At 61.3% G+C, this 15269-nt stretch overlaps 1 protein-coding gene across 1 annotated transcript; it reads right to left on the reverse strand.

The window, feature by feature from the left end:
- Window positions 1–42: 42 nt before the first annotated feature.
- CLK3 (CDC like kinase 3) lies at window positions 43–13248 on the reverse strand. Its single transcript, XM_019750998.3, has 13 exons — window positions 13109–13248; window positions 9633–9784; window positions 8816–9032; window positions 6852–6948; window positions 6514–6580; window positions 4323–4439; window positions 3424–3590; window positions 2325–2419; window positions 2122–2251; window positions 1909–1991; window positions 1429–1508; window positions 1087–1177; window positions 43–539 (listed from the first exon to the last, which is right to left on the reverse strand). Exons 2-13 carry the CDS (start codon window positions 9782–9784, stop codon window positions 363–365), a joined length of 1473 nt encoding a protein of 490 aa, XP_019606557.3. The 5' UTR covers window positions 13109–13248; the 3' UTR covers window positions 43–362.
- Between the last annotated feature and the right edge of the window lie 2021 nt (window positions 13249–15269).

The following is a 15269-nucleotide window of genomic DNA, read 5'->3' on the forward strand; positions in this document are numbered from 1 at the left end:
CCTTCTGGGCCTGGCCCAGGTCACACTTAGCTCTCTACAGGCTGAACCGCTAAGAAAGACTTTATTAGGAAAGTAGGGAAGGGAGAAGGCAAGGAGCCTGGAGACGGACACACTGGTACCAGGGGTTACAAACAGTAAGAAACACTTTATTATAACTTTACAACATATAAATAGCTGGGGTCAAATCTGTGCTTCCTGGCAGCTGGGCGTCAGGTCTTCCCCCCCCCCCCCAGGTCCTCCCTCCCTCCCTCCCTTCACATTGCACTGTTCACTGGTGCTGGGGGCCGGGGGCCCAGGGGTGAGCAGCTGGAGCCAGGGGCCGGCCAGCCCAGGCCCGCCCCCTCGCGCGGTGGCTGTGCCTGTCATCTGCTGGGGTTGCGGCTGCTGTGGAAGGACCGTTCCTCAGGGGTCAGGCCAGCGAAGAAGGGGTGCAGCAGGGCCTCCGCCAGTGTGATGCGCTGGGCAGGGTCAAATTCTAGCATCCTGCGCATGAGGTCAAACAGCTGCACGTGCTCCACGGAGTCCTGGAGCATGTAACTCTGCTCGGGGAGGACACAGGCGCCTCAGTCAGTGATGGGGGCCACGGGGAGCCGTGCTGCGGGGCGCCTCCTGGACCACGCCTTTTGCTCTGACCTGCTCAGGCCACTGGGTGGCGTGCTGCCCTGGTGCCTCTGCCCCCACATGCAAAGTCCTGACGCATGGGTAGAAATCACCTCTGCGAAATTCACTGTCCGAGCCTCAAACGCAGTTGGCAGAGGCTTCCTGGCCACGTCTAGGTCTCCGCCCACCCAACCTCAGTCCTGCCTAGTTGTTCCCAAACTTGGGGGAATGGGGGGCAGGAAGCAGCAAGGTCTCTGATGGCTGGCTCATCTGGTGTTCCCCAATTACATTCATAGCCACCCTATGGGGAAGGGGAGGGGTTAAGGGCCCGTCAGGGGCAGTCTGCCAGCACCCAGCAGCCCCGGGTGCGGCCTCCCATAGAGCTGGAGGAGAGGCAGCTGTTAGCTGCCTGGCCTGTCTGCTGTGTGTGCCAGCGCCTTGGGGTCTCCTTGGCATAAGCTGGGCTGGGAGAAGCCAGAAACTGACCTTCAGAGGTTTGCAGTTCTCCTTCACATACCGGCCATCAGAGCTGTTCTCATCCCAAACCAGGCCCCCTTTGTAGAAATATTTCTGCTTCCTGGAAAGGAAGGGAGGGAGTCGAGTCTTGAGTGGGGGGGGTAGGGAAGACAGTGGCAGCCTAGCCAGACAGGATCCTGGGCTGACCCAGCAAGGCAAGACAGTCTGGGCAGCAGGTCTGCCAGGCTGCTCGGGCGTCCAGGGAAGGCTGCTGGGAGCCCGCAGGAGCCAGAGAGCATTCCGCAAAGACTGTCTAGTAGCTTGTTCACCCACAGCCGAGATGGGAAAGGCCCCTGGGCCAGGACTCTGTACCTGGTTCGGTGGATCATGTGTGATGGGATGGGCCCCAGGATTTTCTCCATCATCACCAAATGCTCTCGGTTTTCGTGGGTCTGGAATGTCAGGAATAGGACAAGCGGAGGTTAGTACCAGCTGAGACCCTTCAAGAGTGGGACAAAAAGGTGGGCAAGTGCCTTCCCAGCCTCTGATGTGGTGGCGGCCTGCTAACCTATTCCCAGAACATAACCAACCCTAGCCCACGTCACCCCTACACGTGCTGTGCCCCCGTCTCGAATGCTCCCTCTCCGGCCCCAGCCCTCCGTCTTCGCTGGCTGACTGCCCCAGCTCCCCTGCCCTCTTCCTCCCCGAGCACCTACAACCTTCAGGAGTCTGAGTCTCACAACATGCTGGTTGGCAGGCCCTGCAGGGGCTCCCACAGCCACCCCCCTCCCCCCGTGGGCTGCCAGCCAGAGGATCGTGTTGGGGGGGGTGGAGCAGTGGGGGGCGCCGTACCTGGAAGAGTGTGAAGCCCCGGTAGTACTCGAAGAGAATACAGCCGATGCTCCAGACGTCGCAGGGTTGTGCCCAGCCCAGCTCTGAAGCGACATGGGGGGGCTGCGTCAGCCCTGGCTCCAGCCCAGGGCGCGGGCAGCTGCCACACGGGCTGGCAGGACTCACGCCCAAACCCCCGACGCCGACCCCAGTGGCGGGCCGGCCAGCGCTCACCGAGGATCACCTCCGGGGGCCGGTAGTGCCGCGTGGCCACGATGGTCGTGTGGTGCTCGTGGTCAAACGTGGCGCTGCCGAAGTCCGCCACGCGGATGCTGGTGTTCTTCACCGACTTCTCCTCGCAGCTCTGCCAAGGGAAGGCGGCGGTCAGGGCCGCCCGGGGCCAGCCTGGCCGGACGGGGCCTCCCTCCCACCAGTACCTTGTGCTCGTTGTAGAGAGTTTCAAACTCGGAATTCACAAACAGGATGTTCTCTGGCTTCAAGTCCGTGTGGGTCAGTTGGTTCTCATGGAGAACTGCGGGGGAGGAAGGGAGCAGACTGAGCCCGGCTCCCTCCCTGGCTCCTGCCAGGGCCCCGGACAGGCTTTAAAAGGGGGACAGGGCAGCTTTCCATTCAAAATATTCTCCTCCTCAGCCTGTCTGTCACCAAAGCTGCAACGTTAGCCTTGGGGTGCAGCCCTCTCCCTCACACTGGCTACAGTAGTTGCAGCGCCAGGAGCAAAAATGAAACGCAGGTCCCCTTCCTCAGAAATTAAGAACGTTAAGCAGGTGGCAACAAAGCTTTAAAGCCAGCACAGGGCCACCCATGAAACCAGCCCTGCCTCTCACTTCTCGCCCTGAGCAGGGGTCCTGTCTGTTTCCTCCGAGCTCTGGCCCACCAGTGATGGCACCCTGCCACGCCTTTCTTCCAGTCTCTAGGCACCCATCTGGCACTGTAGGCCCTCAGAGCAGTGTGGGCCACCTGTCCCCAGCACAGGCCGTCCTCCACCAGGAATCAGCACGCGGCACACTCTGGCCCGTCAATGAGCTGCTCGTCTCACTGTCCCCTGCATCTACGCACACCTGCTCTAGGTCCCCACTCGTCCCCAGGGGCCGGCGGTCTTGCTCCAGCCACCACAAATCCTGCAGTGTTGGGCACGGCTACCACCAAGTACGTGGCAGACAGATGGAAAGTGGTAGCTGGACAGGGCTCTGTGTGGGGGCAGGAACTGGCGGTGGGATCTCCCAGGTCCCTTGGACCTTTTCATCCTTTGCAGGAAAGTGCTAGCAGGATTGGTGGCCAGGAGAATTCTAGAGCAGCTGTTTTCTCGCTTCCTGAGGGCCTGGGGCAGAGGCGGGCTCCGCAGGCCCCTGGAGGAGCTGCAGCCTCTCCATCCACAGATTCGTACCGGGAGGCCTGGTACACGAGGCTCAGAACACTTAACAGCGCGAGCAGGAACAGGGAGACGCGCCTACCAGGTGACTTTCCTGCTGGTATGTGGCCGCCCCGCCCCACGCTGCATCCCAGGGCTACACTCACATCGAAGGGCGTGGCAGAGCTGGTAGGCCATGTGCCGGACGTGTGGCAGGGGGTAAGGCTGGAAGTTATTCTCCTTCAGGAACTCGAAGGTGTTCTTGCCCAGCAACTCAAAGGCGATGCACATGTGACCGTGGAAGTTGAACCAGTCGGACATCAAGACACACAGGCTGGGGGAGAAGAATGGGGCCTCAGGCTCTGTGCTGGGGGCTGGCTGCCCCAGCCCCTGCCTCCGAGAAAGCCAGTGCCTACTCCCTCCCAGGCCACTCGGTCACACTCCAGGATGCAGAAACACACGAAGAATCAGGTAGCAGCAAGAGCACATCCTCCACCAGCCATCACCCAAATCGACTCAGAACAAGGACTGAGCTTCCGGTTGTGACGTAGGGGGCATTCTGCCTCACCTACTTGTAATACGGGCATGACCCCTCCCCTGCGTCTTCAAGAAAGATGGAAGAACAGCGGGGTACTCCACAGGACTAGCAGTGCCTTTCCCAACTCCCTCCGCGCAGCTTTCTGAGTCTGTGTGGTGCTTGGAGGCGAGGCCGTGCTTGGCATCTATCTATGTACCAAAGGTGGCTCTCCTTTGGGTGTCTGGCTGTGCAAGAGCCCCAAGCAGCTTCCGGTTTATATTCTCCTGATGCCCACCACACCCAGGGCCCACTGCACACATGCAGGGCTGGGAGGCCTGCCTCAGGACTCAGAGCTGGTCGTGCTGGAGCCTGGACTGAAATCCAGAGGCTCCTTCCTCAGGACACACTCGCCCAACTCCCCGGCTCTGGGTGCAGGGCGCAGGCACGGTGCCCCCAGGTGAGGCCACTGCTCAGCCCCAGGGGCCGAGGCAGCCAGGCTGCAGGGCGCGGGTCCCAGTGAAAGCGGCCCCCCCCCCAGCCGACACTCACAACTTGTTCTCCTTGTCCTTCTCCTTGATCTTTTTGAGGACGTTGATTTCTAGCCGGGCGGCCTCCCGGTACTTGCCCACGTTGCGGATGATCTTCAGGGCGACCTGAGACTTCCCTCTGGCACCGGGGAAGAAGCAGAGAGTCTCATGAGAAGCTGCTCAGCTCGTCCCCCACCCCCCCCACCCCAACCCAGCAACTCCTGGCAGCCATCCCTCAGGACTCAGGAACAGGGCCTGCCTGGAGGGGCGCAGATATGTAACACCCAGCTTGTCCCGCGTGACCCCAGGCTCCACCCTTCTGACGGCAAGCTGCCTTGGCCCCTGCGCCAGCCACAGGCTGTTATGCTCTCAGTCACTGCCAGCTCCTGGGCAGACTGGGCAGAGTAGCAGGGCCTGTCCTGCTGACCAACACCGGCCCGAGCTCCCTCGGTGACCCACCCTGTAGGCCAGTCGGCCCTGCCCTGCCAGGCGTCCCCCCCACACACCCCTTTCAGCACCACCTAGCCTTCCTGAGCACATCTGCCAAGTCTGGGCAAACGGCCTCCCTGGGGTGGGGGTTCCAGGACGGAGTGAAGGCCTGGCAAGAGGATAAGGGTGCCAGGGCTGGGGGCCGCCCACATGGACCAAGGATAGCTCCCTGACCACACCCCCTCCGCCCCACCTGCCCGCCCACCAGCCACGGCATTTATCAGACACCATGAAGTGCCAGGAACCCTTGTTCAGTGTCCAGTGAGGATTTTAATAATTCCTGCTCTACGCGTACCCCCGGCCCCACCCCAGAGGTCACTTGAAATATGCCAGCAGAGAAGGTAACCTACGGAGTGCTGGAAGGGACAGCCCGAGTTCAGATGCTGGGAGGGGACTGCAGCGAGCAGCTCTGGGCCACAGGGAGCAGCCTCGGAGGCCACTGGGAGGCTGGCCTTGGTGCCTGAGGAAAGGCCACAGGCCAGAGGGCAGAGGCATCTTCTAGAGAATACCCTGCTTTTCTCTCCCAGTCCCATTTTTCCAGATTTTCAGGGCAGAAAGGAACGCAGAGGAAAGGCCACCAGCCTCCTCCTAGAACAGGCTCTCTCACTGGCATTCCCGGCCTCAGCAGGGAGGAGTCCATCGCCTCCACAGGCAGCCCGCTCGCGTCAGGGCGGGACGGCTCTGAGGAGAAGGCCCTTCCTCTGGCTGCGATGAATCTCGCCTCTTAGCTGACTCCCTCTGCAACCCCTGAAGGTCCCGAGCCCTGTGCCCGCCCCTTCATGAGTTCACAGGCTGATGTTCCCTCGAGGTACTCAGAGGGCTTAGCTGTCCTGTGTGTCACAGTGAAGTCTACCTATCCCTGTGCCCACTGGTCCCAACTCTAACCTCTTGGGTCCAAGGGTGTTTAAATGGGAACCGAGAGCCGGGGGGGCTTCCCCTCAGTCACCATCACTACTGTATCTTGGGGTCCCATGACCACTGGACTGCTGGGTCTAACTGTCCTCTCCAAGCACCTCCGAATGTGGGAGCCCCACAGCTTCATTCAACAGCCATGGGCTAGGGGCAAACCCTGAGATGTTTCATCTCTAAACGAGCGGAAGAGACACGTACGGGCAGCATGTGGCTCCACAGAGACAAGCACTTTGCAGCGAAAGCGCCAAAGCAATGAGCGCGCCGTTAAGGCAGGGAGCGTGGCTCCCAGGGGTGGCGCCAGCCTGAGAGGAGGGCCAGGGGGACACTGCTCAGCCGGGGAGGAGCAGGTGCCCAGCAGCACCCCAGCATACAGAAGGACCCCCGCTCTACCTGACTACACCCACCCCAGCCACACTGGAGGCGGCAGCGGCCTGCCTGATGAGAAAGCCCAGGGTGGCGTGTCGGCCCCACACAGCCTCGCAGGCAGACCTCTAGGGGGTGGGGACTCATGCCCGCTCAGGCCAGGCCCTCACTGTGAGCCCAGGAAGCAGGGCCAGCCCCTGGAGGTGGCCGTGGCCGTTCTGGTAGCCACACCACTCTGGGGAAGTGGGGAAACGGGCAGCAGTGCGTGGGCAGGCATCCACATGCCTCTGGGAGCCCAGGGTTTCTCCCTATTCAGGGGATCAGCAAAACCCTAACACATGCAGGTCAGAAGCCTGCTCCGGTGCCACGCTTCAGAAAGAAAGAGGTTAAGCTCTGACTGCCACAGCTTGAAGCACCGCAGGCCAGCTCTTCCCAGGAAGCTCGCTCACCTGGCATGGTCCAGGCACTCCACCACTTTGCCAAAGGTGCCTTCGCCCAGGTTCCCCACAATCTCATCTAGGAGAGAAAAGAAGCGGGGCGTGAGGGTCTGGAAGACAGAGGGTTGGCAGCTCCTGCAAGTTCACAGCATTCAAATTCTCAAAAACAAGGTTTCTCTCTCACTGCTACACTCTTAAAAACAGAAGTTGCTAGCGTTTGTGTCATTCAGGCAATTACTGGTGGCCCCGCTAAGGCACCACGCGCACTAGAGGCCCCTCCGGGCAGGAGAGGGCTGCTCTAACAGGGGGGAGAAAGTAGAGAGGTAAAGTTTTACGAAAGGTGGCTGTACATCGCTCTTGGAGCCAATCGCCGATCCGGCACACCAGGTGGCCCTCCTTGTCATCTTCCACACTCCGGCTGCTGCGCTTACTGCTCTGTTGGCTTCTCTGCATGCACCGCCCCCCGAAACGCCATCCGACCAATCGCATGGTAGGCGGTTCCGATTGACAGATTGAGGTGTCAGTCAAAGGCAGAGGTGGAGACGGTGAGGAGCCGGTGGGTTGGTTGGTTGGTTGGATTTTCCAGATCCCAGCATTTCATAAGGCACACAGCATATATAACGATAGGGATATTGCAAGGGACACGTCAAGACACAAACTGACTTCAAAAACAGAAAAGTAAAAACAGCTACAGGTATGTAAGAAAACTCGGACATTATCTAAGAGAAAGACGCCGCAAATGCTCAGAAAGATGACCAGCCTCTGCTGCCGGGGGCCGGGCCGGCCGAGCGGGGAGCCACAGCCCTGACTCCCTCCTCCAGCGAGTGTCCCCCTCCCGGCCCTCCCGCGACGCTTCAGCCAGGGTGAAGACGCAGTGCAAACGGCGCAAGATGGTAGCTGGTCCAGCCTGGGTCTGATCACCCAGAATGGTGGAGGCCACTCCGGCTTCAGCTGCAGAATGCCCAGCCTGTCCTTGCCAGCCTGTTTGCCCACACAGCCCTGCAGGTACCCGACAACTGCCACTCAGAGCCGAGCTGCTACCCTAGATGTGGCAGACTGAACATCACCACCGGAAACGGCCTTCCGTCAGCAACCCTGATGCCACCAGCCTCAAGCGGGCACGGAGCCCAGGATCCTCTGGGCTGGTCGACCTCCAGGCCTCCTACCACGATGGCCCACACAGGCCCCAACCAGCTCCTGCCCTGGCCGTGGCACCCGTGCTACTCACAGGCCAGGCCCATCCTGAGCCTCACGATGACAGAAAGCACCAAAAAGAGAAGCAGAGCCACAGACCTGCGCTGCCCTCCTGCGGCAGTGGGCAGAGGCCACCGGGTCATGCTGGGCGCTTGCGGTCAACCCACAGCCCAAGCCACTCAAACATGTCACCGGAGAACTAGGCAGAGAAGAGGCCTGGCCCCTCCACGGGTCCGCCACTCCTCAGGGGCCTCATGGCTGGCAGGAGGGAGTGAGGATGGGAAGAGGAATGGGGAGGAGAAGACAACACATAACCTCAGAGACACACACTGGGCCTTCCTTCCCGGAGGCCCATTTAGCACCGTCAGACCATCTGTAGAGTGCGGTGTGGGCTCCCGGTCTCGGCAGAGATGCAGCTATACAACCCTGCTGCTAGGAACACCGCCAGGCCCTGCTCTGGGCATGTGGCCTGCCCCTGCACAAGGCTTGGGGCTGCAGGTCTTTCTGTCATTGCTTTACATGTCCCATCACATAGGCAGCTTGTCCTCTCGCCTTGACTGCCCCTCCTGTGAAGAGGACCTGGCTGGAGGTCCGCAGGGAGCTCCCAGTCTGAGCTGACTGACAGGCAGCCCCTCCCCGACCCTCCGGGCCTTCGGGGAGGGCTGTGGAGGTGAGACTGCAGACGTAGGTGATTCCACACCAGTCAGAGCACTCAGCTACGTGCGAAGGCCAGCTCTCGGGGGCAGGACCAGGTCACAGAGCTCCAGACCACACACCAGCACCCCTATCAGGATCCCTACGAAGTGTCCCCGGCCACGTGCACCCATGCAGCCTGTGCCCGGAGCACTGTGGAGACACAAGCCGGCCGGGGGCCAGCCAGCGCCGCAACCAGAGCCCCTACAGCCGCCACTGCCAATGGGTCAGAAGAAAGAGGAGCCGGGCCTTCTGCTCGGGCCTGGGCCTGGACCAGACGACACGTAGACACACACACACACGCACGCACGCACAGCAGATGCACGTGCTCAGGGCTGGCTGTACTCACCCAGACCAGCCAGCCTGAGAGAGGGCTAGAAAGAGAGAGGCCGCGGAGCCCCAGCCAGCACACTCTGGCACTACTCACCGAGGAGGCGCTGCTACAAGACCTGGTGCGGCGTTTGTGGCAGTGGTGCGCATGCTTGCGGGCCCGGTACGGCTCCCTCTCCCGTGACCGCCGGCGATGGTGGGAACGTGACGATCCGTAGCAGTCCTCGCCAAAGGATGGGCTCCGCTCTTCACACCGGTATGTGTCGCTGTCACGGCGCTCCCGGTATCGCCGCTGGTAGGGCAGGCGGTCATGGCTGCCAAGAGGGCGATGGGGACACTGGTCAGATGGGGCTCTTCCTCCCACCAGCCACGTTCCTGCTACCAGGCAAGAAGCACGTGGTGGGCTTCCCGCAAAGAACTCACAAGGACAGCCTGCTAGAGCAGAGGGACCCCGAAGAGGGAAGTTGGGGGGGGTGAAGCCCCACCTCCAGAACCTCAGCACTGACAGCACCCAGCCAGTGCCAAAGGAGGCAGAGCCCTGGGGAAGGTGCGCAGGTGGAGCGTCTCCGAGGATTCCAGTGCCCCAGAGCTCCCTATGGTCTGGGGGCTGAGACAGCACCAGGGAACCTACCTCTGGAAAGGGCTGAGGTTATATTTTGAATCCCTACTGAGGAAGGTTACAGGGGAGGTGCTGGCCAAGAAAATGGGGGAATGTGTAGGGAAGACAGAAAGAAGGGGCAGCAAGGACGGCAGCGAACACAGGGGCTGGGGAATACAGGCGAGATGGGGAAGAGCCCAAAGAGGACAGGGCAGCGACCTCAGTGCAGCCAGCAGAGGCCGTCGTCCCCTGAAGGAGCCGGGGGCTGTCCCCACGCTGCACATTGTCTCCCCAGCCCGACCTCGTGCCCTCTCACCTTCTGGACCGAGATCTCCGGGGCGGAGGCTCCCTTCGAGACGGGTACCGAAGTCTCCCTTCATGCTCCCGACTGTAAGACCTCCTCCTTTTCCATCGGTAGCTCAGGTACGGGTCTGGCTCAGGGGAGCGATATCGCTTACAGTGATGCATCTAGGCCACAAGAAATGGAAAGTCCTGCTAAACATGCAGCCAGCCACCTCCAACCACTGGGCAGCCGAGGCACTCCTGAAGAAGGGGCCCTTTGTTCTGTTTGGGGGCAGCCCCTCCCAGAGGTTTATGAAGTGAAGAACTCTGAGGTCACACTGGTCAAAGAGCAGACAATGGGTAACACCCTTCTCTGCCAGAGAACAAACAAACAGCTGCCTCCCCAGCCCAGCATCCAGGGCCTGGTGGCCTGAGCACTGGGGGAGCCAGGCAAGCCAGTACCAGGTGCTGAGGCTGAACGCAGGGGGGCTGGGGGGGCACCATCACAGGACACAGGGGGGCCCCGTGTGCTCAATTCCCTCCTGCTGGTCTGTGGGGGCCTATGAAGTGCCTGCTCTGTCAAGTCAGAGGCCAGAGTCAGACAACTGCAGGCAGGGTGCCAACACACAGGACCAAGGGCTGAACGCGCTCAAGCTGAGAAGCCCAGTTGCGTGAGGAGGCCCTGAATTGGACTCCACTTCAGGGAGCAAGGACCACAAGCTGGGGTGAGGAGCGACAGGCAGAGATGAGAAGACCAGCTCTTGGAGAAAGAGGTGAACGGGATCTCACAGACATTGAGCACACATGGGGTTCTGGCCAGCCCCTACTGGTCCATACTGGGCTCAGCACCATAGAGACGCCAGGCTCCTCAGAGCAGCCAAATACCTTGCCTGATGCCCATTTAGCACCGTCAGACCATCTGTAGAGCCTTGACAGGCCGTGCCTCACCTCTACCCAACAGTACCACTACTCTCCCCTGTCCGATCCCCTGCTCCAGGACCCTTCTGCTGTGCCCATCTCAGGCTGGTATGTTCGGGGAGACAGGCCACAAGAGCCCACCTCACTATCCCTGCTCGATGGGGACTTACATCCACTACAGGAAATTGCCAGGCTGGATCAGCCCCCAGCTGAGAAAGAGAGCTGTGTGAGGCCAGCTCCCCGTCCCACCCACTGCCTCCATGGGAAGGCTGGGCGAGAGACGGTGGCCAGCCTTACTCCCAACCCTTCACCAAGCCACAGCAAACCTCCAACAGTGGTCAGTCCTGGGCTTGCCTGACCAAGCACATTTTGGACAAACCCACTGAGGCTGCCCCATCTCATCAGAAGGGTCTGTCAGAAGAGCAGAACAGAACAGTTCCCCTTGGAGGAGCAGGGCAGTGAGGCATATCTGACCAAACCCCTGGGAATTTCTCCATGATCCTGAGAAAGTCACTGCCCTCAATTGCCCCACAAACAGGTGTCTCCCCTTGTCTACCTGGAAGTCCAGGCCCAGCAATCCTGGGAGATAAATACTATGGAAGGTCACTGCCACTGCACCTCAAGTACTTAGACTAGTGTTGTGTTGATCGTCAGCTGACTAATGTTTCACTGTTTTCCTACAATTACCCTGTGTCAGGTGCCCAAGCTATGGAATGAAGGCAGTATCTCACATTTCATTAAGTGACACAAACACAGGCCCTGCCCAACCTAACCCGGCAGACAAAGCAACAGAGCTGGAGGACATGGTCAAAGACTAGAAGATTCTTACGTTCACATTAGAGAACAGCTTCAGTCAGATAGATGTCAGTCTGAGTTCTGGCACTGTCACTCCTAGCTGTGTGCCTTTAGGCACATTAGTAAAGTACTCTTGTCTTCAGCTTCCTCTTGCAACAGGGGAATGGTAATCTTAAATGTTGTGTGAGGACTGGATTCCGTCACTCCTTAAATGACATGCCTAGCACATGCCTTCACGTCACACGCCTCGCCCCGTCTGGGCCCACGAGAGACACTGAGGGCAGCTTTTCCTTAACAACATTATAAAGGTTCCAGGCAACACCTCTGGGTCTGTGTTAAATGCCTTCATGGCATGAAGGACATTTACTGAGTCCCTTCCAAGGGACCATGCAGGAGAGTGCTCTGGGTAGAAAACCCTGAACTAAATCCCAGTGCTGCCACTTACTGGTCTGGTGACCAAGTCACTCTAGGCCTTGGTTACCACACCTGGAAAATGGAGACAACGACACCTCCCCACCAAGTTGGCAAAGGAGATGACAAACTATAAAGTACCATACACAAGGCAATCGCAGAGAAAATCACCTCTCCTTGAACACAGTCTAGGCAGGTGCAGTAGTGGGGCTATCTGATGCCCCTCATTATCTTCCCTGCCAGGGCTCTAGGGCCCATTTCTCATCAACTATCTCTGATTCTGACACCCCAGCAAATGGGTTGTTTAAAGAAGAAGCAAGAAGCTGACGGCCACAATTATGCTCCAAAAGGCTCTACTCTGCACAACTAAGAAAAAGGTAATGTGAAGGAAACCGGGCAGGGGATGCCAGCTTTGCTCTGAGCTCAGGCCTCGTCGGCTTCTCATCTGCTGTTCCTGGCCAGAGAACTGGACCGACAAGAAGAGCAGCCAGCCAGGTCAGCGGCTGCTCTCCCGGATCCCAGCCACCCGAGCGCCCCATGGTTATTTTTGGCTGACGCTGCTCCACCACTGCAATCTCAAACCTGCCACCTTGCAAGCCGCCACCGCCGGGTGAAACGCTCCTCCTTTTCAAGGGCATGGAGGAGGGAAGCTGGAAGGCTGCCAACTCCGCCTCGACGGGGGCCTGGCTCAGGCAGTTTCCACCCCAGCTCCACACCGGGGCACCCACACCCGGAACTAAAGCACAGAGACTCCCGGACCGGGAGCAGCCCGGGCATTTGTACTGTCAGCTCGGCCTGGCCCCTCCCCCGGGCCGGAGCGGCTCCATCATCACAACAAAACATGCGGGGCCCTGTGGCCCTCGCTCGCGCCCCTTCCTGACGCCCGGGGTCCCAAAGATCTGAGCCCCGTTCCCCGTAACCGCCGCCAATGGCGGCGAGGGGAAGACCCGGGGGGCAGCGGGAACGCCAGGCAGGGCCAGAATCAAACTCCAAGGCGCGCGGGGAGGAGGAGCCTGCGGAGCGAGCCGCGAGCCGAGGGTGGGGAGGGGTCTGAAGGCCCCTCCAGGAGAGCCGAGGGAGTACCAGACCCCACTCCGCGGGCAGGTGCGGGGCCAAAACCGGGTCCCTGCAGGGGGCTCAGAGGCTGCTCAGGCTCGGATTCCCGGCACCAAGGGGTCGAGAGGTTGGGGTCTGCGGTGACCGCCCTCCCGGGGAGAAGCGGCGGGTCAGGGGTGAGAGGTCGGGGCCGCGGCCTGAGGTGGCCGAGGAGGAGAAAGAAAGAGAGTACGCCGAGACCGACGCCGGAGCCTGGGGACCAGCAGCCAGCGCCCCCACCCCGCCGACTCACCCCCGCCGCAGCCCCCGGGGGCCCGGGACTACACTCACCGTCTCCCAGGCTCAGGCTGCGGCTAGGCCCCACTCCCCGCTCGGAGCGCCTCTTCCGCTTCCGGCTCCAGCCTCCGCCCGCGGCGACCCCGCCCCGCGCGTGACGCAGCGGTCGCCAGCCCTGCTTGGTGGCCTGGCCGCTCTAGCTCCCGACTCGAAGGCTCTGGGCGACCCGCCTTCTCCGCCCGGTCGGTGCGGCCTCGGTGGAGACTGGTTCCGCGAGGGCCGAGGCGACGCCTCAGGCCCGCCCCCCGCCGCGTCGCGACGCACGTAGGCCCGAAGACGCGACTGGGGCGCCGTCCCCGGCCGGCGGGCACTGGGAGCCGAAGGGTGAAGTCGCGACCTGGTCGGAGCGCTCCGCCCGCTCTGCCACCACGACTCCGCCCGCGCCCGCCCGCCAGCCCCCGCCTGCGCGCAGGGAGGAGGGCATTGTTGCGCGGTCGCCTCGGTGGCGAGCCGGCGGGGCTCGAGCTCCTGTCCGGCCCCGGGCGGAGGGCGCCAGAGACGGCCGAGGTCTGTGCACCGAGGCTCGTGAAGGCGGTCGCGACTCTCGCTTACGTGAAAGAAGCAAACAAGACCACATTCTCTTTGTGTGGGGGGGGCGGTAAAGCTGTGGCGGCACGCCCAGCGCCGGGGGCACGCGGAGCGGCTTGTGGGGGACGCCCGAGAGCCCCGTGGGCGGGGTCTCCTTTTCCGTGAGCACCGCCGGGAGCGCACAAACTTGTTTCTCAGTTACTAGACCCCACGCCCTGCTGCGGTTGGGCCCCCCTGACCATTTCTCCTCGGAGTTACTCGACGACCACTGGATCAACAAATCCCTCCCACCTACTGTCCCGTGCTTGGAGCGGGATAACGACGCCCCATTTTACAGATAAAACCGAGGTTGGGCCCTTTAGGAGACCTCATGGTTTGTGAGCGTGCACGGCCCCCAGCTTCCGCTGGCGTTGTTCAGCGAAGCCCGCGGGAGGGCCCCCTAATGGCTCCCTCGCCACGCCAGGGCTGGAACGCGCGGGGAGAGGCGTCCCTCCAGGCCCCGCCCCTCCCCTAGCCACGCCGCGGGGGCAGCCAGGGTTTCCCCGGCCCCGCCCATGCCGCGCCTCCCCAGTGAGAACTGGGCACGCCCCCGATGCGAGACGCAGTGTCCCCGCCCTTGCAGGCGCAGTCTGAGCCGTTGCTTCCGCTGCGGGGTTGCGGCGGTCCCTCAAGTCCTACGTGTCTGGCTCCCCCTTAAACGGGTCTCACGGCATCGCTTGAGGGACTGCTTGGTACCCCAAATCTGTTAGCTTCACCACCTCCACCCGCAGTAAAAACGGGGCACTCAAGACCTGTTCCCGGTCCCCTGCCAACCAAGAACACCCGCCCCCATCACAGAGATTCCGGAGCTGCGGCAGTCCCGCCTGCCCGCCCCTAGGCTCCACCTCTTTAGCACGCTGCCTGGTGCCAGGTGTGAGTTGCTGTTCTTGCCCGGGCCCAGTGCTTGGCCTGTGGCCGCGGCCACACCCGCCGAGTTTCATCTCGGTGTCATCCGCTCAGTCGAGGTGGGAGGACTCTGGGGTGCCTCCTCCTCCCACCACTGTGTGGCTGCGGTTTCCATGGCTCCTGGAAGCCAGGGCCGCGAGAGCAGAGGAGCTCAGAGATGCTCCTGTCCTCAGCCCTGCCTCGGGCGCCGGGTTCTGAGGGCTTCCCACCAGCCCTCACACCACAGAGAACCCAGGAGTCCCTGCCTCCCGGTAACGAAGCTGCTGTCCCATTTTCTAAAGTGGAATGGGAGCCATGTCCCAGCTCCCTCGCCAAAATCTGCGGTCCAGCAGCTGTTGTCCCTGAGATTCTATCAGAACTTCATTCTTTTGTCTCTTAATTCCTAAAAGAACTCACCTAGTAGAAAGAGGCAGAGTATCCAGCACGTGGAAAAATCCTGCCCTGAGATAATCTGGGTAAATCCATCCACCATGACCCGACTCTTCCACCTCCTTTCTCCAAGGCTGGACCGAGACCCGGGAGCTCCGTGGGGGCCACCTTCAGAGAAGGCTGGCTGCACATTCTCTGCCCCTCAGGCCCAAGCTCTTTTTCCAGGGCTCACCCCTGAGGGTACCAGGGCGGAGGATGGCAGCATGATTCAGTGGCACCAGGGCGATGCCGTGCATCCTGCCTTCGGCCACTT

The sequence above is a fragment of the Rhinolophus sinicus genome, chromosome 3, assembly GCF_057876585.1.
Source record: "Rhinolophus sinicus isolate RSI-liver-muscle chromosome 3, RSI-T2T, whole genome shotgun sequence".
In the NCBI taxonomy this organism is placed as follows: domain Eukaryota; kingdom Metazoa; phylum Chordata; class Mammalia; order Chiroptera; family Rhinolophidae; genus Rhinolophus; species Rhinolophus sinicus.